At 36.3% G+C, this 26,969-nt stretch overlaps 1 protein-coding gene across 14 annotated transcripts in view; it reads right to left on the reverse strand.

Moving 5' to 3' along the window:
- Positions 1 to 26,969, reverse strand: part of EPB41L5 (erythrocyte membrane protein band 4.1 like 5) — a 118,352-nt gene that overhangs the window by 73,164 nt on the left and 18,219 nt on the right. For all 14 annotated transcript variants that reach the window (XR_011528658.1, XR_011528659.1, XR_011528657.1 and 11 more), the window contains exons 4-14: positions 17,784 to 17,826; positions 16,757 to 16,835; positions 15,297 to 15,341; positions 15,062 to 15,114; positions 12,137 to 12,257; positions 11,913 to 12,000; positions 11,046 to 11,134; positions 8,298 to 8,367; positions 3,029 to 3,198; positions 1,868 to 1,974; positions 558 to 585 (exon numbers count right to left, since the gene is read on the reverse strand). Coding sequence is in view for 11 of the 14 variants with exons in the window: in XM_070581101.1 (XP_070437202.1) it covers positions 558 to 585; positions 1,868 to 1,974; positions 3,029 to 3,198; positions 8,298 to 8,367; positions 11,046 to 11,134; positions 11,913 to 12,000; positions 12,137 to 12,257; positions 15,062 to 15,114; positions 15,297 to 15,341; positions 16,757 to 16,835; positions 17,784 to 17,826 (893 nt within the window). In the remaining 3 variants the exon portion in view is untranslated. The remainder of the gene's footprint in view (positions 1 to 557; positions 586 to 1,867; positions 1,975 to 3,028; positions 3,199 to 8,297; positions 8,368 to 11,045; positions 11,135 to 11,912; positions 12,001 to 12,136; positions 12,258 to 15,061; positions 15,115 to 15,296; positions 15,342 to 16,756; positions 16,836 to 17,783; positions 17,827 to 26,969) is intronic.

Genomic DNA, 26,969 nt, shown 5'->3' on the forward strand with positions numbered 1-26,969 from the left:
AACATCTCCCAACTCATTCTGTCAAGCCAGTATTACCCAGACACCAAAACCAGAAGACGACAGTACGAGAAAACCACAGACCAATACTTTTGATGAATAGACACACAAATCCACAACAAAACACCAGTGAACCAAATGCAGCAACATATAATATAGAGAAGGACATACACCATGACCAAGTGGGGTTTATCCCAGATATAAAATTAACTGCTTATCTGTAAATCTACCTTTGTTCTTTGAGCTCATTGTGCGCAAGGACCATAATTGATTCATCTTTATATCCTGAGTCACACGCCAATAACAAATGTTTGTCATTCTCATTATAAATAGCACATCCACCCCCACTCCACTCTTTATTTCTCCAAATTGCTTCATTTTTCTTTGTGTCAATTTTATCTGGCATTACATGTTTATTTGTTCTCTGCAATATCCCCAATGCTTAGGGACAACTTAACATTTTGGTAGGTCTTCAACAAATATCTGTTTAATTAATGACACCAAGTACATAAATTCTAAAATATTCTATATCAATTCCTAAGTTGCAGGACATTGCTCACCTGAGTTCTTCAGGTTTTGCTGTACTTGCTGACAGAAGAAAAAAGAGAACATCTCATTAGTTTCCTCTTACATGGCAAACTGCTTCACCATTCATAAAAGCAAATCTGGACTAATTGTTTTGTAAGCCCTGTTTCCCAACTATAGATTTAAAAACCTTCCTTTCATAGTGTTCTAGGGTTCACATCATTAAAGTCAATAATGACAACTATTTCCATTTTTGAAATAATCAGTAAAATAAGCACGCATCTTTTCTTTTACAACAGATATCTGCCAGCTTCCTCGTGTGACCTGAGCAACAATGAAACGTGGGAAGTAAGGAGTGTTAGGATTTTAAACCACCACATATTGAAGTGGTTCATTATTTGATTCATAGCCATACTAAAAATTATGAATAAAAATCAGTTTTTTAAAAAACTGATACTGCCAAACATCAGGTCATGGCAGTTATTTCTGGACAACTGGTAATGACCCTGACACTACACAAATTTAAAATTCAATCTGTATTTTAATGCAAACTCAGATTCTAAACCAAACATAAGTTTTAGTTTATTTGTCAAAGTAAACTATGCTTTTTTTTTTTTTTTGCTTTTTCTCCCCAAATTCCCCCAGTACATAGTTGTATATTTTAGTTGCACGTTCTTCTAGTTGTGGCATGTAGGACGCCACCTCAGCGTGGCGTGATGAGTGGTGTCATGTCCGTGCCCAGGATCTGAACCGGTGAAACCCTGGGCCACCGAAGCGGAGTGCACCAACTTAACCACTCAGCCCCAGGGCCAGCCCCTATGCTTTTAATTACATAATTAAAGTAACAAATTAGCAGGTAACATTTATGAACTTGGAAATGTCTATGAATGATGTACACTGAAAATTAAATTTAAAAACTGTATTTAACAGAATCCTTAATAATATTATAATATGAAATAAATTTTTACTTAAAATTTATTCAGCATATACCAACGTTGGTAAAAGTCCCAAGGGGATTTGAGAGATTACTATGAATGAGATCTAGAAGTCAAAAAGTGAAGGGAAAATGCTACTCTACAGAACTAAAACAGTTCACGTGAACAAAAACTGAACAACTCAGAATAGTGTCCGAATTGGGATTAACATGAAGTTTTACCCTCAGCAATAATAAAGGCAATTTTTTTCCCTTGTGTTTTATTAAATTGATTATGCCAGAACCAAATTCAATAATACTTTAGTTGACTGGCACAGACTCAAGATTCAGCCAACTTCCTCTCAAGTAAACAATACCAACACAGGAGGAACTGTCAAGGAAGAAAAGTCCTGTGAAACGGTTGCATTTCACCTTTCATTTGTAGAGTTCGTCGAGAATATCGTTTGCTGGGTCTTCTTTCAAAGGATGTTGATCTTCTTGCTTTATTGGTTTTTGTGGTCTGATACTCAGTTTTCCCACTAAAATAAATGAGGCATATTAACAGGAATAAGAGAATTTGAGGCCTCCAGTAATCAGACATAAATGAGAGAAAGTCTACATTGAGGTTCTCCTTAAAAGAGCCATCCTAAAGAAACTACTAATGGAAATCTTGATGTCTCTCTTTACCATATCATTCTTTCACTCATTAGGCTTGTGTGAAATATGCAACACACAAATTATATTGCTTTTTCTTAAGCATGCACATCATCTAAAAATAACTTAAATAAGTTTGGAGTACCTGTGCTTTTATGGAACTTCCTTGCCCTCCCCATCCACACTTCTCAATCAAAGTGTGCAATTAACTCAAGATTCTCATTTACTTTTTCTAATTGTAATATACATTCCAAATCATTTTCCAGAAATATTTAAAACTACCTCACTCTCCTTAATTTCCATTTAAATTCTATGAAGAAAATACCTCTCCACTTTTAATATAAGTAGAAAGAAGCTCTCTTACATGAATCCCACACAATCGACTTGCCACATTATTGATATTATCCATTCCTTCTTTAAATCATACAGACTGATTCTCACCGTATGCTGAAAACTCACAATCAATCTACTCTCAGGTAAACCAAAATATTTGTAATTTATCACCAACAAACAAACAAAATCTATGAGAATAATGAAACCACATTTATAAAGGACCAGAAATGTTATCCAGATTAATTTCCCACTCAGTGCAGGATACCCTTCTACTATGTGGTAGACAGTTATTGGTTAGAGACTCCCTAAACATATAGATACAACTTTTGCTACATGGATTTAAATCAGGGGTTAATTAATACATAAAGTAAATGTCAAGAGGGATATAAAATTAATTACACCATTACAATATTTTCTTGTCTATTCAGGAAATTACAACCAATAACAACAGCACTTTTTCCTTTTATTCTGGCCAATGGAAAACACTGGCAAATCACTTTATTTCTCCATGCCTTAGTTTCCACACCTGTAAAATGAGAGGTTGGCCTAAATTTTTTGGCCTCTATAAATGAATTAAAGCTATAGCAAGCAGCTGTTAACATTAACCTATATCTAAATCGTGATCCTAGTCGAATAAATCCCGATCGATGGGAACCCTTCTGGACGGGGCCTCGGAGGCGGAAGAAGGCATGGTGCTCCACAGCACACTTCCATAAATGTTTGCACGCTTTGGGATGATCCAGTCTAAAGACAAATGTATGCTCCTGCTCTTTGCCCTGAAAAAGAAAAAAGGATGTAAAAATAGGTAATTATTAGATCAAACAGTCCCATCCCATTACTCAGGTACAAATAAAACCACAGCAATACCAAGAATCAAATAATAAAGCATCTGGCTTGCTCCCTGAAACCCAGACACTCTTTATAGCTACCTACATAAAAAGGCAGAGTTGAAGTCAAGCTGTCCATTTTCTTAGCCAATGTAAAAATATTCCTAAGAGGGTCCTCTCTATGTGTGATCTCGTTGCTCAGAGAAACATAAAATGGGCTTTATCTGCCATACTTTGGGATAAATGTACAATTATAATTTAAAAGTTCATATAAGATCTGGCAATATAGTTCAACAGACTTAAAAATGTCTACATTTTTGTCATAGCAACCATAACCACAGGAATCTACCAGTTAACATTCACAGGTACTTTTCTAAAGATTTCACAGGAGCTGCTTCAATGAGTAGATACTATCATTAGCCCCATTTCACAGATAAGGAAACTGAAGCTCAAGAAAATAAGCCCAAGGTCACAAAGCTAGTAAGAGAGGAAACCAGAATTTGAACTTAGTCATTTGGGCTCCAGAGCCTATGTTTGTAATAACTAAGGTACACTGTCTCTCTAAGGAAAAAGATTTTCTAAACACCAAAATTTACACCCAGAGACTTTCTTCACACTCTCATTTATAATATTAGAACTTGGCAAAAAACATTTAGTCCAAAACAAGAGAAATAATCAAGTAAATAATAGTATATTTAAAAACTATACAGAGATAAATGAACAAAAGATGAATGCACTATTGTTTTTTCATACTATAGAATACTATAGTGGGGCCAGCCCAGTGGCATAGCAGTTAAGCCCAACGCACTCCACTTTGGCAACGCAGGTTCAGATCCCAGGCACAGACCTACACACTCATCAAGCCATGCTGTGGCAGCGACCCACACGCAAAGTAGAGGAAGATTGGCACAGATGTTAGCTCAGGGCTAATTTTCCTCAAGCACAAAAAAAAAAAAAAAAGAGGAAGACTAGCAACAGATGCTAGCTCAGAGTTAATCTTCTTCACCAAAGAAAAAGAGAATTTTATATATAGGTTAAAAATCAATGAACTAGATCTACATGGCTATATCCGTTTGGGTAAAATAAGCAAGGGCTGCAAAAAATCCAAATATATACGATCTATGTAAATTTTTAAAACAATTCTACCATGTGTTATGATGTGTTTATATCTGGAAAAAGTTGGAAAGTGTGAGAATGATATCCTCCAAGAACGATGGCCAGTTATGGGGAAGAAAGGTATGAGCTGGGAGATCAGACCTTAGCTGTATCAAATTTATTTTTATTAATTTATCTATTTCTAAAAGATAATTCTGAAGCAACAATGCCAAAAATGTTAAATCTAGATGAGTAAAATGGATACCAGTTTTATAATTTTTTGTACTTTTCAGTATATGTTGAATATTTTCTCATTTAAACTACTTTGTCATGTAAAATGTTTTATAAACTCTATGTAGTTTCTCCATGACCTTGATATAAGCAAAAATTCTTAAATTTCAGGGCTGGCCCCGTGGCCGAGTGGTTAAGTTCGCGCGCTCCGCTGCAGACGGCCCAGTGTTTCGTCGGTTCGAATCCTGGGCGCGGACATGGCACTGCTCGTCAGACCACGCTGAGGCAGCGTCCCACATGCCACAACTAGAGGAACCCACAACGAAGAATACACAACTATGTACCGGGGGGCTTTGGGGAGAAAAAGGAAAAAATAAAATCTTTAAAAAAAATAAAAAAAATTTAAAAAAAAATAAAAAAAAAAAATTCTTAAATTTCAACACACAAAAAGTATTGATGACAAAGAAAAAAATTTATAAAGTGTATTACATTAAAATTGAAACCCTCTACTTATACAAAAGATACTACTAAGGGAGTCAAAAGGCAAGCCAAGGATCAGAAGATACTTGCAACACATATATCTGACAAAGAACTGATATCCAGAATATGTAAAGAACTTCTTCACTGAGAAAAGAAGCTCATTACCCAATAGAAAAGTGAACAAAAGACTTGAACAGGCACTTCATAAAAGAGAGTATCTTAATAGTCAACAAATATACAAATAAGTGCTAAACAGTCATCAGTGGAATGCAAATTAAAACCATAAAATGATTCTACTACCACAATGGATAAAATGAAAAAGAGAACACCAACATTAGCCAAGAAAAGAACAAACGGAACTCTCACACACTGCGGGTGGGAACGTAAACTTGTCTGACACTTTGGAAAACTGATGGTCCTCACAAAAGTCAAACACAGGCGTCTCCTAGTGCTCAGAGCAGCACTCTTCTTAATAGCCAAAAACTAAAAATAACTCAAATATCCGTCAGCAGGATGGATAAGTAAGCGTGGTCTAGTCATAAAATGGAATACTATCTATCAACAAGGACGAGCCCACTACAACCAGTCACCGCAACAGCTGCCGCTCACAACTACCACGCTGAAAGAAAGACGCAGACACCACGAGAACATTCAGTCAGGCTGCACTTACATAAAGTCCAAATACAAGCAAAGTCTAATCTTATTAACAGTGGTAACGTCAGGGGAGTGGTTGCCCTTGAGGACTGGACCTGGTGAGGGCACAGGGAGATCCTACAGCTCGGGTACTATTCCATTTCCTCATCGGGGTGCTGGTCATACAGGCGTAGGTGAAAATTCAACAAGCTGTACACTTATTTTCACACTTATCTGAATTTATGTTATACTTCAATAAAATTTACCAACAAAAACTGCACATAGGAAAAAAACCATGGGAAAATGTATACCTCAAAGTAGGGAAAACCTTTCTATGACACAAAACCCACAAGCCATAAAAGACTGATAAATTCACCTATTTAAAGTGCATGGTAAAAACCATGATAAGCAATATTAAAAGACAACTGTAAGATAAAATATTTACAATTTCTATGACAAAGGTCAAAACCTGTAAGAAAAAAGGCCAACAACCTGAAAGAAAAATGGGCAAAGGATATGAATAGACAGTTTGGAGAAAAGGAAATTCAAATAACTCAAATGTATAAAAAGATGTTCCATATCACTCATAATAACAGAAATAAAAATTAACCTAAAATGAAATTCCATTATCACCTTTCAGATAAAAATGTGTTTACTCCCTCTGAGGAAACAGGTTTGTACACCAATAAATAGTGGAACTCAATAGGATCTCTCTATATCCAGGACAAATGCACATAACCATTTGAAACACCAAATCTACCTCCAGGAAATTATCCTATAGATACTTGCCAATCTACAAATTAATGTATTTACAGTGAATAAATGTCAATTAACTGAGAATTGATTAAATAAATTATGGTACATCCATACACTAGAATATTAAGTAGTTTTATTTTGTTTTCCTTAATAAGAATGAAGAAGTACTTTATGCACAGATATGGAAAAGATTCCAAGTTATAATGTAAAGTTAAAAAAAAGGTAAGTAGAGAATAGTATATAAGCATAATAACTTTTGTATAAAGAACTGATACATACATTTGCTTGTATATATGTATAAAACACCTTCAAAAATACATCCAAGAAGCTACTATTGTATTAGATCAAATCTAAAATGTCATTCGGGATGGCCCAGTGGTGTAATGGTCAACTTTGCACACTCCGCTTTAGCGGCCCAGGGTTTGCCGGTTCAGATCCTGGGTGCAGACCTATAAACCTCCCATCAAGCCATGCTGTGGGAGCATCCTACATAGAGGAACTAGAATGACCTACAACTACAATATACAACTATCTACTGGGACTCTGGGAGGGGAAAAAAACGGGGGTCGGGGGGGACTGGCAACAGATGTTAGTTCAGGGCCTATCTTCCTCACAAAAAGAAGAAGAAAAAAAGTCATTGTTAAGATGCACAATTATTTTATGGCCCAATAAGGACGAGTGTCACCAATTATGACCATGTTTTCTTATCACATAGAATTATAGTTTATTCTTCTTGAAGGATGATCTTTAGATTTAGATACAAGTATCATTTAATCACATATGTGCTCACATAAAAAGGAAAATATTTGTAAAATAAGTTATTTTTACATCTGAAATCTGCCTCTTCTGAATCATTTTCAACTCATTTGTTGATGATATAATGATCATCCCTTGTGCCATCAAAAGATTTCTTTTCAAAATGCTCTATTATTGTCTTGATTTTCTTCCAAAGTGTGTGATAAGGCAATCATTTGCATGTATATCAGCAGTAAAACTTAAAATTTATCACTGTTTCATCTAATTTTGAGAATCTTCTTTTTTCAGTTCTGCTTGGTCATTCTCACACTCCACTGTGCATACCACCAATCTTTGTAACATTCTGCCCAATTTGCTTTTACCTACATTGGTCTATAGTATGTACATGTTTTTTTCAAATTTATTTCTTTGTATGCAGTAAAATTATTTTTATTTTCTCATAATTCTGTGAGTTTTGACAAATGCATAGTCTAGCAACCACCACCAAAATCACGACACAGAATAGTTCTCACTCCCACAATTCCCTGTGCTGCTCCTTTTTAATCAAGCCTCCTCACCCCCCTAAGCTCAAACAATTGGTGATCTGTTTTCCACATCTACAGGTCTGCCTTTCCCAGACTGCCACAGAAATGCACTCAGACAGTCGTATCTTTTGAGTCCGACTTCTTTCACTTAGTGTACACATTTGAGATGCATCCACGTTGCTGTGTTTATCAATTAGGAACTAGATTTAACTGCAAAAAAACCGTAATCCTTATTTTAGTAGGCTTTATTAAAAAATATTACTAGGTCGATCTTTTTGATTAATCTTTTTGATCAGGTACTAAACAGATAAAGTTATTTAAACGTAACTTTTTATACACGAGATTTATTTATCAATGAAGAAACAAGAATAGTCTACATTATCTTTAATCTTAAGGGCAGAAAACTGTATTTTTAGGATGGTGTGACTTGAAGCAGGAAATTTTTTAATTAAATTATTAATTGTACTAAGTTCTATGGCTCTGTAAAACAACAAGGAACATTTCCTCTTTTAGAGACTTAAGTTATCACATAACATAGTCATTGTTAAATAAATAATGCAATACAATTCCTACCTGATCATCATCTTCTACAACCACCAGGGTTAATTTATTCTTCTTAAAATCCAATCTGGTTATCTTGGGCCTATAACAATATAAGAATAACAAATAAATGTCCTCTAAATTAAAAAAAAAAATTTTATTGTTACATTAAGCATATTAATCACCGAACTTCTGCATTGCAAATTGATTAAGAGGGTAAACATAAACTGCACTGCCCATCAAAAAAGCCTCCAATCTAAAAAATAGTTAAGATGACAGAAAAAAACATATTTCAAATGCAATACTTCTAGCAAAATTGATGCTGCAAATATATCAGGCATTAAAAATGTTAAGGAAAAAAGAAAATGAAGCAATTCGTATATATATTTCACAGGCCCCCAACTATGGTGTAAGAGATTCTCCAGGCCCAGCATTAAAGCAGCAGCACAGGAAGTGGATACAGGAAAGACTACCAAGCCTTCTAAAAGGCATAAAGACACACAAATGAGCGATCAGGGCCTTCAACTCTATTCTCTATAGCAATCTTGGTTTGAAGAAATACATCTTTAGCTAAAAAATTTTTTTCTTTAAAAATCTCACTTTATGGCCCATTTTCCAAGTCTATCTCCTACCTCTACTAAAATTCTAAACAATCTACACCACATTATAACTCTGTACTTCTATAAACTGTGAATGTCAAAACAATGCAACTCTCACTAATTTTTAAACATAATTGTAAAACATACCTTGTTTCCAAGAGCTGTACTAAACCAATAAGTAACTAAGTGTACTAGGTGGAGGAGGAGCAAAGATCTAGCACTTATTTAAGTGTAACAAATACTTACATAATGCGCACTAAGTGTCAGGTACTCTTCTAAATGTTTTACATGTATTAATTCAACTGAGTCTCACAACAATTGTATGAGGTGGTATACAAATGCTTTCTTTATCTCCCCGCCTCAGCATTCTCCGGCCATGAAGCCTGTTCCAACTGCCCACAGGGCAAGCTGGAACAGTCAGAGAATCAACACTCAAGGACTGGGTAAATAAACACTCCAGCTCCCTCACCCATCGAGGGAGAATTATAAAGGTGTTCCACTCAAGCCTCTCCAAGAGTCCCTAGCAGGGACACCTCAATGCAAAAATAAATCAAATAAAATCAACTTTTTGAGGAGAAATCATTTTCAACCTAAAATCCCATTCTCAGCCTAATTATCAAGAAAGCAAAGCAGAAGAATAAACTGTGTTAAGGCACCCAAGGATTCAAATAATTTACCTCTTACATCCTCTTCATAGGCAGTTACTTGAGGATATACATCAGTAAAAACAAAAGCAAAGAAAGAGGAAAATATAGGAAGACAACAAAGGATCTTAGCTGAGAAAACAGGAAAAGGAAGTCCCAAGACAAAAGCTGTAGAGCAGCCTGGAGAGCAAACAGTTCCAAGTGGAAAAGAAGAATCATTGAATGCAACCCCCAAGAATTCGAAAGAGCTTACGGAGAAGACAAAAGCAGGTAACTAAAAAGGGATGTAAAGGGATGTGTGGGGTGCATGAGACTGAGGGTGAGTAAAGAACTTGAGAAAAAACAAAAAGCTATACAGAGAGGAAATGCAAGCCTGTTTGTGAGTTCAAGGATTTCAGGGCTGATCAAGAGAAAGACAGGACCATGAGACAGCAGTATTGCACAATGAGCTTTATTCAGAGGTGTTTAGGCAGGGTTGCATGAGAGGGGAAGTCCTTCACAGGAGACCTTCCAGAGGTGGCAGCATAGGGCCACCACAAAGAAGAGGGCACAGGAACGCCCAGGAGAGAGGAGGCTTCTATGTCTGGTGGATGGCATTCAGCAGCAAGGGGGGAGTCTGGGTTAGAGAGCTCTGAAGGGCATTAGTGGTTTGGGGTCTTTTATTGCTACAGGACTTGCGTCATCTATGGCTAACAGACATGGGGTGCAATTTGTAGTGGGATATGCAAAACAGGCAGGCTCTAAATGGCTTAAAATATACTCACGGGCTATATTTAAAGTAAGTGGATGTGTAAGCATTTGAGTTTGGCACTGGCGGGCTTTGAGTTCAAAGTCCTAATGTGCTGTGAGGACGTAAACAACATAGGGGCCGAGACACAGCGGCCGTCTTCGGCTCACGTATATGACACCAGTACACTAAGTTCTGCGCCTGTTCCGACACAGACATCATACTGTAAACACTCTTTCCGGATTTTCAGATTTTAGAACCAACCAGATAAAACATGAAGAACTTAATTATAGTTATGAAGTCCAAGAAAAATCCATCCTTGATGTAAAAGTAAAATGCAAATTTAATTTAAAAGTATGGATGATAGAAGTTGAGACACAGAAAGAGAAGCACAGCTTTAAAAGGGGGGGGTTAAAACAGGGGGTAAAAGTGTTAATATCTTCCTCTTACACAATATAGAGTAGAGAGCAACTGAGATTGTGGAACAAGAAATACTAAAAATAGTGACACAACTACATGACAGGACAGAGTGCCCATGTGAACATTTAATAACTATAGAAATATTTCTATTAAGACCTATTCTGATATTCCTTGAGACTAACGGAAAATATGGATAGAAAAGTTTTGAAAAATTGTCTCTTGGTGGGGGGGACTAAAGATAGGAGTCTGAAAGGAAACAGTTGCTTTTCATTTACAAGCTTTTCAGAACTATTTGATTTCCAAACTCAATGTCACGTAATAACTTGATACAAATGTTTTTACTCATTAAAAAAACAAAACAACAAGTATCTTTGACATTAACTCTGCTTACCAAAAAAATAAGCCAATTTTGGTCTCTCCTTCAAAAACAAGGACTCCTGTTGGGGTTAGTCCCAAGCTATAGTCATTCCCATCTCTAGCCTAATTTAAAGGACAGCAAAATGTGTTAGCTTTATTTGCATAAAACAGGTTTCACATTTTCACACAACTGTTTAATTATATTTTCAGATTGAATGATATTAATTATATAGAGACTCATATGCAAGGTATTTTCAACAATTAGAGTACCCCAAAATAACATTCTCAGGAAGATTTACACATACATTTAGTTCAGTGCAACACTAGAGTCTGAAGATGTGTCTCCAGTGAAAATAGGTATGTACAGTTCCACTACAAAGAATGCTCTTTCCAGGCTCTTTCCATATTCTACTAACCACTTAAATCACAAATTCTGAAAAAGCCTGCCTTTCTGGGAAAACTTAGCTATTTAAACTAGAAATAACTTAAATCACTACACAAGCTATACTTACAGATTATCAAAGTCCTCTCGAGCTATAAGTTTTCAACTTAGTTTCCTAAATTATTTTTATTTTTACAGAGCCTACTCAGGTTAAGTGATATAAGATGATATAAACATGAAATGAAAGAACAAGTGGTTTGAAAAACAACAAAAAAGAGAAGAACAGCTTAAAAGAACAGACCTAGCTTTCTGGAGATTCTGATTGTTCCTCTTCTTTCTTATAATGAAACGATATGAGATTCTCATCATTCAGTACTTAATCTCAATGTCTATAACACATCCAAAATATCCCATGCTAAACTATGCAGACTCCATATCCTCCCTCAGACTGAAAGATTCCAGTCACCTTGAATCTTGAAGGAATAAATTTTTTAAAAAGCATCACAACACAGTGCTCACCTTGACCACATGCATATCAACCCCATACATTTCTAGCCATTTGGCTTTATTCAGATAATTGGTTTCAGCTTGTGCTGGTGTCTGACTTCTGAAATTTAAAAAACAGTAATTTTTAAAATAATAAATGTCAAATGAATTCTATACCAAGTATAGAAATAGAAAAAACCAAATATGAAGTCATTACTGTCATTATGTTAAAGGAAGTGTGATCAGATATCAAGTACCTGCATTCCTTCCATTTCTCAAACACAGCCAGCTCCATCTCTTCAGTCTGAACGGGCACGAACCTGAACTCAGACACAAGGTCAGGGCCGTGCTCAGCAAGATCACAGTCACCAAGCTCAGCTACAAACAGAAGTTCCACAACATTATATTTTGTTAATGAGCTTATTCCCTGCTGAATCTTTCTTCAAAACTCATTTTACTAATAAAAATTGCTAAGAAGATTACAAAAGATTCTTTTTTAAACTACCAGGAATTCAGAACACCCAGACCTTTCCCAAAAATAAATCTAGCTTAGTCTTATGACTCATTTGTTTGTACACAAATCACACATTTGTGATTAGTGGTGCGCTTTCAATTAAATGTCTTTCTCTTAATTTATTCATAGCTTATAATGCTTAGCTTCTGAAAACCTCTTTCCAGACTTCCACAGAGAAATATCTTTTGATCTTATAATGAAGAATTTATTTAGCAATCTTTAAAAAACAATTAGCTGGCAATTATCAAGAATCTAAAAATGCACAGAACATGACATCATATACCACTGTAAGATATCATCTCTGTCCCTCCTGGAATTTTAAATTATCAATCCTAAAAAGATAACTGAAAAAAAAATTAATAAAGAATACTTGAGGAAGGAAAGCAGGAGGAAAAGAACTGGACAATGCGCAAACACGTACTCATCTGTGGCTACCTCTGAACTGTGCGTTTAGGGAAGAAGAGAAAACAACAATTCTAATTTTCTATACTTAAGAAATTTTTCCTTTAAAAGAATATTTTACTAATAAAAAATTAAAATATTTCCATTTTGATTAAAAAAATCCAGCTGCACAGAGAAAAAGTACATGAGAACTATCTTGCGATAATAATAAAAATGGTAACAACATTATTTATTGAGCACCTACTCTACACAATGGACATATTACAGATATACTGTCATTTAACTTCACAACAAGCTTGGAAAATATTTATTATCATGCCCACTTTATTGTGAAGAAATTGCTCTCTTGTCTGAACCACAATATCTTGAAGAAGCACCACAGCAAATCTGCTATGTAACGTTGCTCAGGATATATACTAAAACAGTAAAGAAGGGGCTGGGCCAGCGGCATAGTGGTTAAGTCTGTGCACTCCGCTTCAGCAGCCCGGGGTTTGCAAGTTTGGATCCCAGTGCAGACCTACACATTGCTCATCAAGCCACACTGTGGTGGCATCTCACATACAAAATACAGGAAGACTGCCATAGATGTTAGCTCAGTGACAATCTTCCTCATCAACAACAACAAAAATAAGTAAAGAAAAATTGAACGAGAGTGTGAGAAAAAGGTAATAAAAATTATTCTGATAAAATATAAAATCATAAATGAGAAACAAGGAGCTCATTTTATAAAGATGACAGTAATACTTCAGCAACTTTATTCTTAAAGACCTTAAGAATTAGGAGGATCTGGTAAACTATTAGACATGGGACAAAGTGATTCATTAGATAAAACATGAAGTTTGGAGGAATCATAAAAATAATGGTGCCGTGGGTGAAAGAGAAAGTAGGGAAGAGCTTTTATTTAGGAAAATAATATGACACGTAAGGTTAAGAGATAACAGAAAAGAGCCACAAGCATGAATCAAACCAACAATTATTAAGTAAGCACTTCTTTGAATAGTGTTTTGTTATATACACAAAAATGCATAAAAATCATATTTCCAAGAAGCATATACTTTAGCTGTCATCAAACTAACAGAGAGACAGAATATATGAGGCAATAAATGGTGTAAGACAGATACTGAAAATGACAGCTTTTCAGTATATCTGAGTTTTAGAATTAACCACCTCATACAGGAATAAAATGTAAAAGTCTACTTTCAAGAAAATATGCATGCAATTATATACTTCTGATTATTACAACGCTAGAGGCACAACATTTCCAAGCTTGTATCTAGCTTGGAATACATATTTTCTGCACATGAGAAAACAAGTTTTAATTTGTAGACAGGCTAGAACAGTAGATGGAGGCAGGTAGATAATTTACACTAGTGGCAAATTTTTGGAGGACAGAAATTTCCTCCAATCACCAATCCCTCTATCAACAGGAAAGTATGCTTTCTTAAATAGCAGAAGCACAAAAGCAGCAAAAATATTAGGTTTACCATAAAATGTAAAAATTTAGTCTTATTAATATCTAGACAATGGCAAATACATACTACGGATCTTAGAGGAATTGGGGATAAATATGGAATCACCAGAAAAGGTATAAATTAATATCTTGATTAATCATTCAATATTTTTATTTTTATTCTAGTATATAGAGAAACTCCAAGAGAATCTTTCTTTCTATTTTGTGAAGAAGGAAAGAAATTATATTCTTACTAAAATGTCAATTTTTCAGAAGAAAATATCTGAGTTTAAGAGTATCTGATCAGTGTAACAAGGAGGTATAAAAGAATAAGTTTTTCATTAATCCTATTTATTGGAAAACACTCTTTTTATTCGTAACATAATCACCAGGAATTTTTAAAAACACTCTAAGTATTTCTCTCACGGATTCATTTATAAGACTACCACTAAAGAAAGCAAACCATGTGGCTATTTCAACAATTTACTCATATATCACTGTGTTCTTTTTAAGAAAAAAAAATTTGCTGAGGGCCCAAATATAACATTTATTATGAAGTAGACTGCAATTTTTGCTTGAAAATAAACAAAACTAGAAGTGGAAAGGGGGCAAATAAAGTGACAGGGAAGAAAAAGAAGGCAATGTTCTAAAACAAGTGAAAGTAAAAGTCAGAGTCAGATACTGATACAAATTTACACAAAAACAGTAGTGATTCTTTTCTTGTATATTACTTTGAATCTTTTTAAATTCTTTAACTAAAAGCACACAATAAAAAAGTACACTTTACTCTTGACAGTCAACATAAGAATTGCTTACCTTGCAGATTATAAGCTGCCAACTGAACTGCTGTATCAAAAGGACACTCTAATCTGAGAACAAAGCACAAATTTGTTAGACAAGTCAATTTCACAACCTTAATTTTAAGATAAATGGAAATAATACATATTTTATGTTGACCATTTCTTTTTCATAATTAACTATAAACTTATTTTTCAAAATCATTTTCAACTACTCAAGAAAACGTGGTTTACCTTAAATAACTAGTACTCACTTTCCACTGAGAATATCTTGCTTTAACTGAAGAACAAATAAATACCTAAGAAAAATAAAAGTCACAAATTTAATAGAATAAATTTACTATCAGAAATAATTCCTTCTGAATAAAGAAGAAACTTTTTTTCTTTTTTTTTAGTGAGAAAGATTGGCCCTGAGCTAACATCTGTGCCAATCTTTCTCCATTTTTTGTATGTGGGATGCTGCCACAGCATGGGTTGATGAGCAGTGTGTAGGTCCGTGCCCGAGATCTGCACCCACGAACCCCAGGCCACCAAAGCGGAGCACAAAAACTTAACAACTACTCCACCAGGCCAGCCCCAAAACATTCTTAATTACAGAATTTTACCCACAATAGTCTATAAAGAAGAAAAGAACATAAAGAGGCAATAAGCATCAGAAGGATGGTAGCATGTCCACAAGATAACAGCAGAACACAGAGTATAGTACGGGCACCAAAGGTTTAAAGCAAATCATGGAGAATGAGCTCTGTGATCTAACTTAATTTGACAACACAGCCACCTCATATGTGAAGGGACACAGGCACGTACATAACGAAGGATAACAGCTATAATCTCATTGGCAGAGTGTTCAAGTCAAAACCCTTCTAAAGGGACTTAGCAACTCAATTTTTTACTTAATAAATAGTATGTGTGCAAGAGTCATGGATTTACAATATAGAGTCAATGAATAAATACCAAGGAGGCAGGACAAAATAAAAATAAGTGTGTATGATCTACTTAAAGTTTACCCAAAACTATTCAAACCAAATCAGGATCTAACATGTTTCATTAATCAATGGCACCCGAATAGGTAAAGAAAGTCAGGAGCCAACTTGAATAAATTCCCAGCAGCCAAAGATAGATCATTTTGAACATGAATAAACATAATATGGAAAAGTATTGAAACACTTCAGTTCTGTTTAATATCCATGAGTTGATAATGACACTTAAAAAAAAGAAGTCACTAGTTAGCTCTGGAGGATGCTAGGGAATCAACTCTTCATTTTGAAAACTGATAAAAGAAAAGAATCCTACACATAAAAAACAGTGCCCCCTGGGGCTGGCCCCGTGACCGAGTGGTTAACTTCATGTGCTCCGCTTCGGCGGGCCAGGGTTTCGCTGGTTAGGATCTTGGGCACGGACATGGCACCGCTCATCAAGCCATGCTGAGGCGGCGTCCCACATGCCACAACTAGAAGGACCAGCAACTAAAAATACATAACTATGTACCAGGGAGCTTAGGGGAGAAAAAGGAAAAATAAAATCTTAAAAAACAAAACAAAAAAAAAAACACTGCCCCAAAACGAAATTATTGTCTAAGGTCTTGTTACCGGGGCAAGGAATCCATTTCACCAGCTGTCTATAAACTGGAAAGAACTAAAAAGACAATCTTCCAACATCCTAAGCTAGCCTGATCAAAACTTCACCCATGTACAACTCTAGGTGGTGGACTTACCGGGTTAGTTCTTCACGAAGATTATTTGGTTCTGAGGAATAAAATTTAACTCGAAGATGCAGACAATAGGGTGAGCCAACTGCCATTAAAAAAAACCAAACTTTAATTTTTTATGTAACTAAATAGTAAGGGATTTTCAGCCAGTAAATCTGTCAAAATCTACTGAAGTGGAGATAGAAAATAACAGGTTACTGTGGCAATATTTCAGGTTACCTCATAGGCTTAATTAAACCTAAGATGAAAAGATCAATCAGTGGACATTTTAAATGTCCCATCATATAGTACTATTGCAATCTTCTGTCCTCCCAAGAACAGACAGTGCTAGATTAATTCCAACAGTTCAGGGCCAAATGCACCACATAAAAGTCTCAACCATGCTATGTAACAACCCTAAAAACCCGCCCGGCTGTGTTTCTTGAAAGCATCAGGAATGCATATGACGTGGCAAACCCTCCCACATACTGTTCAATTCACTTCATCTACTTCACTAAACCCTATACTCTCAGTGGTCCCATTATTTTGTAAAGGCAAGAGCTGACGTACCCTGAAATCTCTGATTCTACAGATGACAGACTAGATTATGGATTGGACATGGGTATTTTCCCCTGACCACTGCCAGGAATAATACTGACATTTTATGTGAACTGCTTCATTTCATTACTCTTAATTTTAAACAGTTACAACCTTAAAGTCTCAAAATATTTTCTAAACTAGCAGATGCCTAATAGGAAGATTCTAATATAGGTAATTAATAAATAAAAGTTAAGCATCTCACAAGAACTCAATCTCACTCACAAGCTGCAAGGCTTTCTCCTGGAAACAAACTGCAAGGCATCTGAATCTAGATTTCCATTAATCCTACATAACTTAGGGGGTGGGTTTATATATCAGACTGAAATTATTTTCGTAAAGTAGAGATGCTAATAAATTCATCTGAAAAATGATTTATGTTTTTACTATTAAGAATCAGAGTTTCTAATATCTAATTACACATAATAATTTAATTTACATTTTTTTCACCACTTACTTTTTACTTGCTTTTTGATGCTTTTTGTACCATCCAACCAATGCTGAAAACAAAAAAATTCAGATGTTAAGCAGGTGATAGAACTTAACTTTTTTTTTTGGAGGAAGATTAGCCCTGAGCTAACATCCGCCGCCAATCCGCCTCTTTTTTATATGTGGGATGCCTGCCACAGCATGGCTTGATAAGCAGTGTGTAGGTTCTCACCCAGGATCTGAACCAGCAAACCCGAGGCTGCCAAAGTGGAATGAGTGAACTTAACCGCTGCACAACTGGGCCGGCCCCAGAACTTCACATTTTAATTACTAAAAGCTAATTCTCATCCTGCTTTTGTTGATAACCACAAAGAAATATTTCACAAGAGAAAAACAAAAGTGAGAGTGAAAACAAGAGGGGGGAGGTTACCTGCCCAATATCCACAGCAAGCTTATGACACTTTGCTTATGAGCAAAAAAGACCTAAAACCAGATACACGACTTTTTAAAACATTTCCTCTGTTCCCTCAGTAACAAAGATGATATTCTAGACTTTGCCCTTAGTTTTCCTCACTGTTCCCCATAAAATGACTCTTTCAAAACTGTTAAAATTAGAAGAAAAGTAACCTCATATTCCAGTGCCTGGTTTATTCTTGTAATAAAAACGTAAGATTTATTAACAGATCATAACCAAAATACAAGTGAAATAATGTCACTTAAATTTTACAAAATTGATACTACTCCGAAGTAGTACTCTTTGAAAGAGCCTGCACAATAACATTAGATCTCTCTCATAACCAAGGCCCTATCTATTACACGGAGCAGTCTTTGCTCCTTTGCTTTACAAACAAAAAATGTTAAAATTGTGACTAGCAGACTTCACGCTTCAAGAGTAAACAGGCTTTTCATTTCTGTAACCTCTCCAATCTGAAATGCCCATAACACAAACAGACCTAAGAAGCAATTCCAGAGCTTCCACTGATAAACAATTCCCAGCTCACTTCTCATTATTAATCCCCCTACAGGACCAAGTCCTAACAGTGACAGGATGCACTCACCCAGCTAAGATATACTGACTATGCTCTCTCCAGCATGCTTACAATTCCAAGCACCCTAACCGAAAGGAGTGCCCTCGTGCCAGTTAACAGAGCTAAGGAATCCAGTTTCAGAAATCCAGATAGGCAAAGAGTGGGTAAACAAGGCTGCATTGTTAACAGACTTGTAACTGTTTGCTTTTCTTGCCAATTATTTGCTGAGCCTCTTCTCTCCACTCTCTCCCAAGATCCAAAAGAGAAATTCACAGAACTAGCAGTGTGCCAGCATAGCACAATGTGCCAGCATAGTACTTGTGCTTGTTGAAATAGGATGCTCAGTAAACATTTCAAAAGGCAATTAAATACTATGCAGTATTTCTCTGGATTCCAAGTGTGTAGGCTACTTAGTCATCTCTCATCTTTCAATAAATTCAGTTGGACATCAACTTTTAAGCATATTTCAGTCTAGCAACTGTTCCATTTTACACATCCCTCCATTAAGAGAATGCTAGGCCAGCCAGTGAGCAGAACACAATTCAATCTATTAGCAGAGAAGATTTCAACGTGGACAGCAAAAAGTCCACTCATCAGGCCAAGCCCAGCAACCAAATATCCAAAAATCCCAAACTTAATTGTGCTAAATACCCACTCCAGCCTGATGCCAATCATATACTGGGTATAAGATAAAATCAGTTTTCACTCCCCACTGGGAGTTGTCCTATCTTCAGGTTTTATCTACTATACTCCAATAAATTAACAAATGTATGGCTGGTCCCCTGGATAGCCTCATGTAGCTAGGTTAAGGAAATTCTTGATACACCACAGTGAGTGCAAATGAGCACAACTCTTCCAGGAGGCAATCTGATCATGCCTTAAAAATAACTGTGTCTTTGACTCAGCAATTCCACAACTAGAAATCATTATGGATGTATGCAGATTTACTTACAAGGAGTTACATCAAAGAAAATTAAAACAATCTATGTATCTAACAATAGTGAACTGGGCAAAATACTTAATGTATTTAATTATTTATTAAATATTTTAAATAAATATTAATTAATTAAATATGATAGAACACCACAGCAACTTTAAAAAAAGGGTAGCAAATACTTAAGGATCTGGAAGAGTGTTTACAATATATTGTTAAATTTTAAAAGGCAGGTTACAAAATAGAATTGTTCTGTCCAAATGTAAAAATTTGAATATATAAACATGCATTATCTGAGCTAGCCCTGGTGCCCTAGCGGTTAAGTTCAGCACACTCTACTTCATGGCCCAGGTTCAGTTCCCAGGTGTGGACCTACACCACTCGTCTGTCAGTGGTCATGCTGTGGTGGTGACCCACACATAAAAAGAGGAAGATTGGCAGATGTTAGCTCAGGGCAAATCTTCCTCAGGAAAAAAAAAATGCATTTTCTTTTGGACAGAGACAATCTATAACAAAACAGTAACAGAGATGTTATCTCTAGGTGGGTGAGATTATTGGCGATAATTTTTCTTCCTCGTGCTTTCCTATATTTTCAACTTGCTCCACAATGAGCACATATTACTTAAAACAATAATCATGGACCCCTTTATTTTAATATTTTATATTAGTAATATATTCACATGGTATAATTTTTTGGTAATATTAAAAGATTATGGTGAACAGTCCCTCCAAGCCCTGCAATAGGCCACCCCCATGTACCCAATTTCTATCACCACATGCAACCCCTAACCCCAAGATGCTACTGGTTTCTGATTCCTCCCAAAGTTTCTTCAAACAGAGAAGGAAAAAAAAATGTGTGTGTGTGTGTTGGTGAAGAGTAAAAGACATTAACAATGGACTGAAAATCAACAGGCTAAATATAAATTTTGATAGAATAAACTTTGAGGCATATAAAGAAGGAAACATTAATATAAGATAGACCACTTACTATTTCAAGAACCATCTACAGTCTTCCGTAGACAGTCTTAACTTAAATTATTTCGTGTTTAAGAACATCTAGGGCTAGTCTCATACACATACTTTTAATCGCTAATTTGTACCCTACTATTCTAAGAAGCACATTGAACATAAAATCATCCCAGTGAGATAAAGGACCAGAGGTTTCTTCCAAGTAGGCTTTTTAGTCTCTTTTCTACCTGCATGTTAATAATAGCTACTAATATCTGCGCTCTCTTAAGACGACCCAAAACTCAAAGCATTGAGTATATTTTAAAATGAAATTTAGGAGCTGGGGGAGTTCTGGGTGACGTTCTTCTGGGGAAGAGTTCATGTTTGCATATTCTCAAGTCTGTTTTCTTTCATCTCCTCCACATTCCAAGCCCAGCGACTGGAAAATTCAGAGCTCAGAGACAGGCACTGATAGTATTTTCCTTGAATCAGGGTTTTTAGGAGCTGAGTTTAAATTACACTAGAAGATAAAGGTGAGAGAATGCAGATACAGATTCTTGGATGCTTAGCGTGAAACTAATATGGTTCTCTTTCCCCATTCGTACCTGAAGGAGGAAACAAACTCCCTTCTAATTTCCTACTTCTAAGTTTGGTTGATAAATTTAGAAACCAAAGGATGTGGAAAGCCACATTTCTTTCTATCTTATTGAGCTGGGCATGAAGGAACAATTAAGAACTCGTGTCGGGGCCAGCCCGGTGGCACAGCAGTTAAGTTCCCACATTTTGCTTCTCGGCGGCCCGGGGTTCGCCAGTTTGGATCCCAGGTGCGGACATGGCACCACTTGGCAATAAGCCATGCTGTGGTAGGTCCCCCACGTATAAAGTAGAGGAAGATGGGCATGGATGTTAGCTCAGGGCCAGTCTTCCTCAGCAAAAAGAGGAGGATGGGCAGTAGTTAGCTCAGGGCTAATCTTCCTAAAAAATAAAAAAAAGAAAAAAAAAAGAACTCATGTGTCTTAAAATATAAATAATATGTAATCACAAATACAACTGACATCACTAAACCAAGGAATTATCTAGGGAGTTGCCAAAACATTAACATATACACACCCTCATCCCCGGCCTTATAGCCAAATACTGTGTAAATAGCTCTTCAAATGAATGATTCCTGACTTCTAACCATCTACACGGCTCTACTACAGAAATGCACCACAACTTTTGCTCAAAGAGCAAAGAGCTTAAAGCAGAGAAATGTTAACCACCTCTCAAAACAACTGCCTCTGCAAAAAATAAGCATAGAGGCTTATGATCCAAAGTAAAGGATTGCTTTAAAGCAAATTTTAATATTTTAAACAATTGACAAATGTTAAAAAAAAATCTATGCTACGAAAATGAAGAATCAATACATTGCATTGCTATAATCTAACTGAAAACTCTTCAATTTAGTCTAAATTTCATTATAAACTCTTCCTGGGTGACTACTTTTTTGGTGTTAACAGTCTGTGTTATAAGACATTTCAAGTGAAGACTAAGACGAACCATTAAAATATATTTTCCACCATGCCTTTCTGTGTATTATTAGTATGCCCTCTTAGGATTCTTAAAAGTCAAACTCATAACGGAAACGTAGTTGAGTCAGGTGGGTTATACATTCAATCTCCAGAGACAGAGCAGATAATCTATTTTGGAAATACAGTTTTTTGCAGGTCCTCCTTGTTTAGCAAATATATGTTTGCATGTATATTAGAATATACATATCTATTTTACATAGACATTATTTATTTCCATATATTTTTCACTCCCCACTACTGTACTGAATCTTACTGTTTGTGTCAAGTTCTCAGTTGAATCCCAGAGCACAGTTCAATCATCTGCCAACAGTGTTAATTCTACCTCCTCCTTTCCAACCGTCATAACTTTAAAACTGCTTTTGCTGGTACATCTATTATGAAACTAAATAGCAGTGGTAATAATGGGCCTCTTTGTCACCTTCCTGTCTTTAGTAGGATCGCTTCTATTGTTTCTGTATTAATCTAGGGTTTGGGTTTTTTTTTTTTTTCATAACGAAAAATCGGTATAGAAAGAGAGCAGAGCCACTGAGCAACCACCAAGTCTCTTCTTCATGGGTGCCACCTGTTGAGCCACCCATCTGCTCAGCACCCACCACCACCGCTGGAGATGGGCACACCTTCCAAAGCTTGGCTAGATCTACACAGAAAGAAGGTCAATTGTGTATAGGCCAGAGTCCATTAGGTTTATTCAAGGTGTCCTGGGGCTAGGAAGAAAGGGCTTAACAGGCCACCAAAAACCACACGATGAGAATTCTAAACTAGAGTATTCGCTGCACAATCTCAGATGAGTGAGGGTCAGCAAGCCAAACTGACACCTCACATTATGCCTACAGTAGCTGAATTGCTGAATTCTAAAAGTGGAACAAGAACTGCCTCTTCCCTTGGCTCAAGGATCTTAGATGCGCTATCCAGGGGATCCACTGCTGCAGCCTCCAGGTATGCATTTGTCAAACTTTTACCCAATGTTCCACTAGACAATGAAGTGTTTTCTAGCCCTCAGCTTTAGATCTAACATCCTTGTTTCCATTTCCACTGAATGCTGTCTTTAAACTAAAGGCGATAAACTTCAACTAATCAAGTTATTCATCTTATTTTCTTCTGTGGTAAAGATTTCAGTTTTGATCTTTTTTTGAAAGTAGTTTCACTTAAGTATGTGATAAAGCAGTAACAGCACAAATGGTTAGTTAACCTGTTCAGAATTGGCACACATCCCATCAACACACATTCCATTGCCAAAAGCAAGTCACATGGCCAAATATGGCGCCAAGAGAGCAAGAAAGTATAATCCTGTTACAGTGAAGGCAGGAAACAATCTCACGATATACCACATATGATGAATTATATCAACTGATATTGAATCATCCTTGCAGCTCTAAGAATAAACTCTACCTCACCATAATACATTATTTATACTTTTAATAGGCTGAATACAGTCTGTTGATATTATATTTAGGATTTTTACACAGAGAATAAGGGAAGTTTAAAATATATATAAAGAGAATATAAGCTATCAAATCAATTTAAGAAAAAAGCAAAAAAATAATTATCACTGACATGTTAAGAATTCTTTTTCTTGGGGCCGGCCCAGTGGCGCAGCGGTTAAGTTCGCACATTCCGCTTCTTGGCAGCCTGGGGTTCGCCAGTTAGGATCCCGGGTGCGGACATGGCACCGCTTGGCACGCCATGCTGTGGTAGGCGCCCCACGTATAAAGTAGAGGAAGATGGGCACAGATGTTAGCTCAGGGCCAGTCTTCCTCAGCAAAAAGAGGAGGATTGGGAGCAGTTAGCTCAGGGCCAATCTTCCTCAAAAAAAGAAAGAAAGAAAAAATTCTTTTTCTTTCTTTTCCAAATACTAGGAGAAATACTACCTATGTTTCTCTTTTCTGAAACAAGACATAAGTGTCTACAGTCTAGGTAACTCATTCTTTAAAAACTTGATTGGACCATTTAAAATTCTAAGCTCTAAATACAAAGTCTGAAAAACTTCACCAAGCAGAGATCAAACATATAGGTCAGAGGATTAAATCTTGGTCCTGAGACATATTTTGTTTGGCCCACACTATATTTTTCTTATTCTTTTAAAAAAATTTATTATTATGAAATATTCACAGGAAGTTGCAATGATAATAGGGAGAGGTCCGGTGTACCGTCCCCCACCTTCCCCCAATGCTTACATGTTACATAACTATAGCATAGTATTAAAATCAGGAAAGTGACAATGATACAATGTGTAAATGTAGTTCTATGCCATTTTATCACACATTTACATTCCTGTAACTAATGCCACAATCAAGATAAAAGAAATATTCCATTATCACAAAGAGTTCTACCATATTACTCCTTTACAGTCACACCCACACCCTATCTCCAATATCATTAAACCTCGGCAACCATAAATTTGATCTCTATCTCTAGAGTTTTGTCTTTTCAAGAATGTTATATGAATGGAATCATACAGTATGTGACCTTTTGAGACTGGCATTTTTCACTCAGCATAATGCCCTTGAAATCCATCCAAGTTGTGTGTATTGACAAATTTTTCTTTTTTGTAGAATGAATGTATGACAGTTTGTTTGATCATTAACTTACTGTAGGATATTCTGGATTTTTCAAGGTTTTTGCTATCACAAATAAAGTTGCTATCAACAATCACGCACAGGTTTTTCTGAGGAAAGAAGTCTTCATTTCTCTGGGATAAATGGCTATGCATACAATTGCTGAGTCACATGGTAAGTGTATGTTTAATTTTTTTAAGAAACTGCCAGATGGGGCCAGCCCAGTGGCGTAGTGGTTAAGTTTGCACACTCTGCTTTAGGGACCCAGGGTTCACAGCTTCAGATCCTGGGCACGGACCTAGCACCATTCATCAAGCCATGCTGTGACAGCATCCCACATAAAATAGACAAAGACTGGCACAGATGTTAGCTCAGCGACAATCTTCCTCAAGCAAAAAGAGGACGACTGGCCACATATGTTAGCTCAGGGCCAATCTTCCTCACCAAAAACAAAGAAACTGCCAGACTATTTTCTACTTATACACCATACCCCAATACATACCATACTACCATACACCAATGTATGAGAGATCCAGTTTCTCCACATCCTCACCAGCATTTGGAGTTGTCACTATTTTTCATTTTAGCTGTTTTTAATAGATGTCTAATAATGACATCTCATCAAGGTCTTAAATATCTCTTCATGTCTTTTATCCATTTTCTAACTGGACTGCTTGTTTCCTAACTGTTGAATTTAGGAATTCTTTACATAGGCCAGATATAAATTCCTTGTCAGATATGTGGTTTGCAAATATTTTCTCCCAGTCTGTAGCTTGGCTTTTTAACCTCTGAACAGGGTCTTTCTCAGAGTAAAAGGCTGTAATTTTGATAAGGTCCATTTTATCAATTTTCAAAAAATGGATGTTTTTGTTTTATTTTTGAGGAAGATTAGCCCTGAGCTAACTACTGCCAAGCCTCCTCTTTTTGCTGAGGACGACTGGCCCTGAGCTAACATCTGTGCCCATCTTCCTCTACTTTATACGTGGGATGCCTACCACAGCATGGCTTCCCAAGCGGTGCCATGTCCACATCCAGGATGCGAACCAGCGAACCCCGGGCACTTAACCACTGCACCACTGGGCCAGCCCAAAAAATGGATCATGTTTTTGGTGTCATGTCTAATAACTCTTCTCCAAGCCCTAGGTCACAAAGACTTTCCCCTGTGTATTTTTCTCTAAGTTTATAGTCTTACATTTTATGTTTATGTTCGTTATCTATTTTTGTACAAATACAAGGTTTAGGTCAAGGCTCACTGGTTTTACCTGATATCCAATTGCTCCAGCACCATTACTGAGACTACCCTTCTTCCACTGAATTACCCTGGCATCTCTGTCAAAAATCAGTTGGCCACACTTGTGTAGGGCTATTTCCAGGTTCCTATTTTGTTCCATTGATCTACATGTCTATTGCTCTGCCAATACCACCCAGTCTTGAGTACAGATTTATTTTATAACTCTTGAAGCTGGGTAAAGTGACTCCTCCCACTTTACTCCCCTATTTCAAAACTGTTTTTAGCTATTCTAGTTCCTTTGCCTTTCCATATAAATTTTAAAATAATCATGTCTATATTTACAAAAGATTTTGCTGGAATTCTGACACAAATTGCATGAAATCTGTATATTAGTTAGGGGAGAACTCATCTTTACTTTGTTGAGTCTTCTAATCCACGCACACAGTATGTCTCTCATTTAGCTCTTTTTTGATTTCATCAGCCACACTTTTTAAAAGAAATTTAAGCACGTTTTTTTTAAAAAATGGAATATTTAACCTAAAACTCTAGATTTCCAGCTTTTCTTTAAAGACCTGAAGATGAACCCAGCAATGTTATTCGGCAACAAATGGCTGGAGCTAGGTAGTTCTTGCTCTTCTCTCTCGTTTTTGGAGGGAAAATGATAGGCTCCCTAGTTCACCACCATTCCTCTACCAATCCTTTCTGATCTTCAACAGTCTGTCACATGTCAGCTATGATTTATCATCATGCTGTATTTCTCTATATCTATCTCTATCGAAAATGGGAAAAGAAAACATATCAAGCATACAGCATTTTCTACCCTGCCTCATCCCCTTTGGAATCTACAATTACAACAACATGGTAAATATGACAAAGAGATATGGAAATCACTGGGTTAACTTAGTTTAAATAGATGATCCTGGCCAAAAAATCCACTTGATCTATCA

This window comes from Equus przewalskii, chromosome 17 (assembly GCF_037783145.1).
Source record: "Equus przewalskii isolate Varuska chromosome 17, EquPr2, whole genome shotgun sequence".
NCBI classification, from domain to species: Eukaryota; Metazoa; Chordata; class Mammalia; order Perissodactyla; family Equidae; genus Equus; species Equus przewalskii.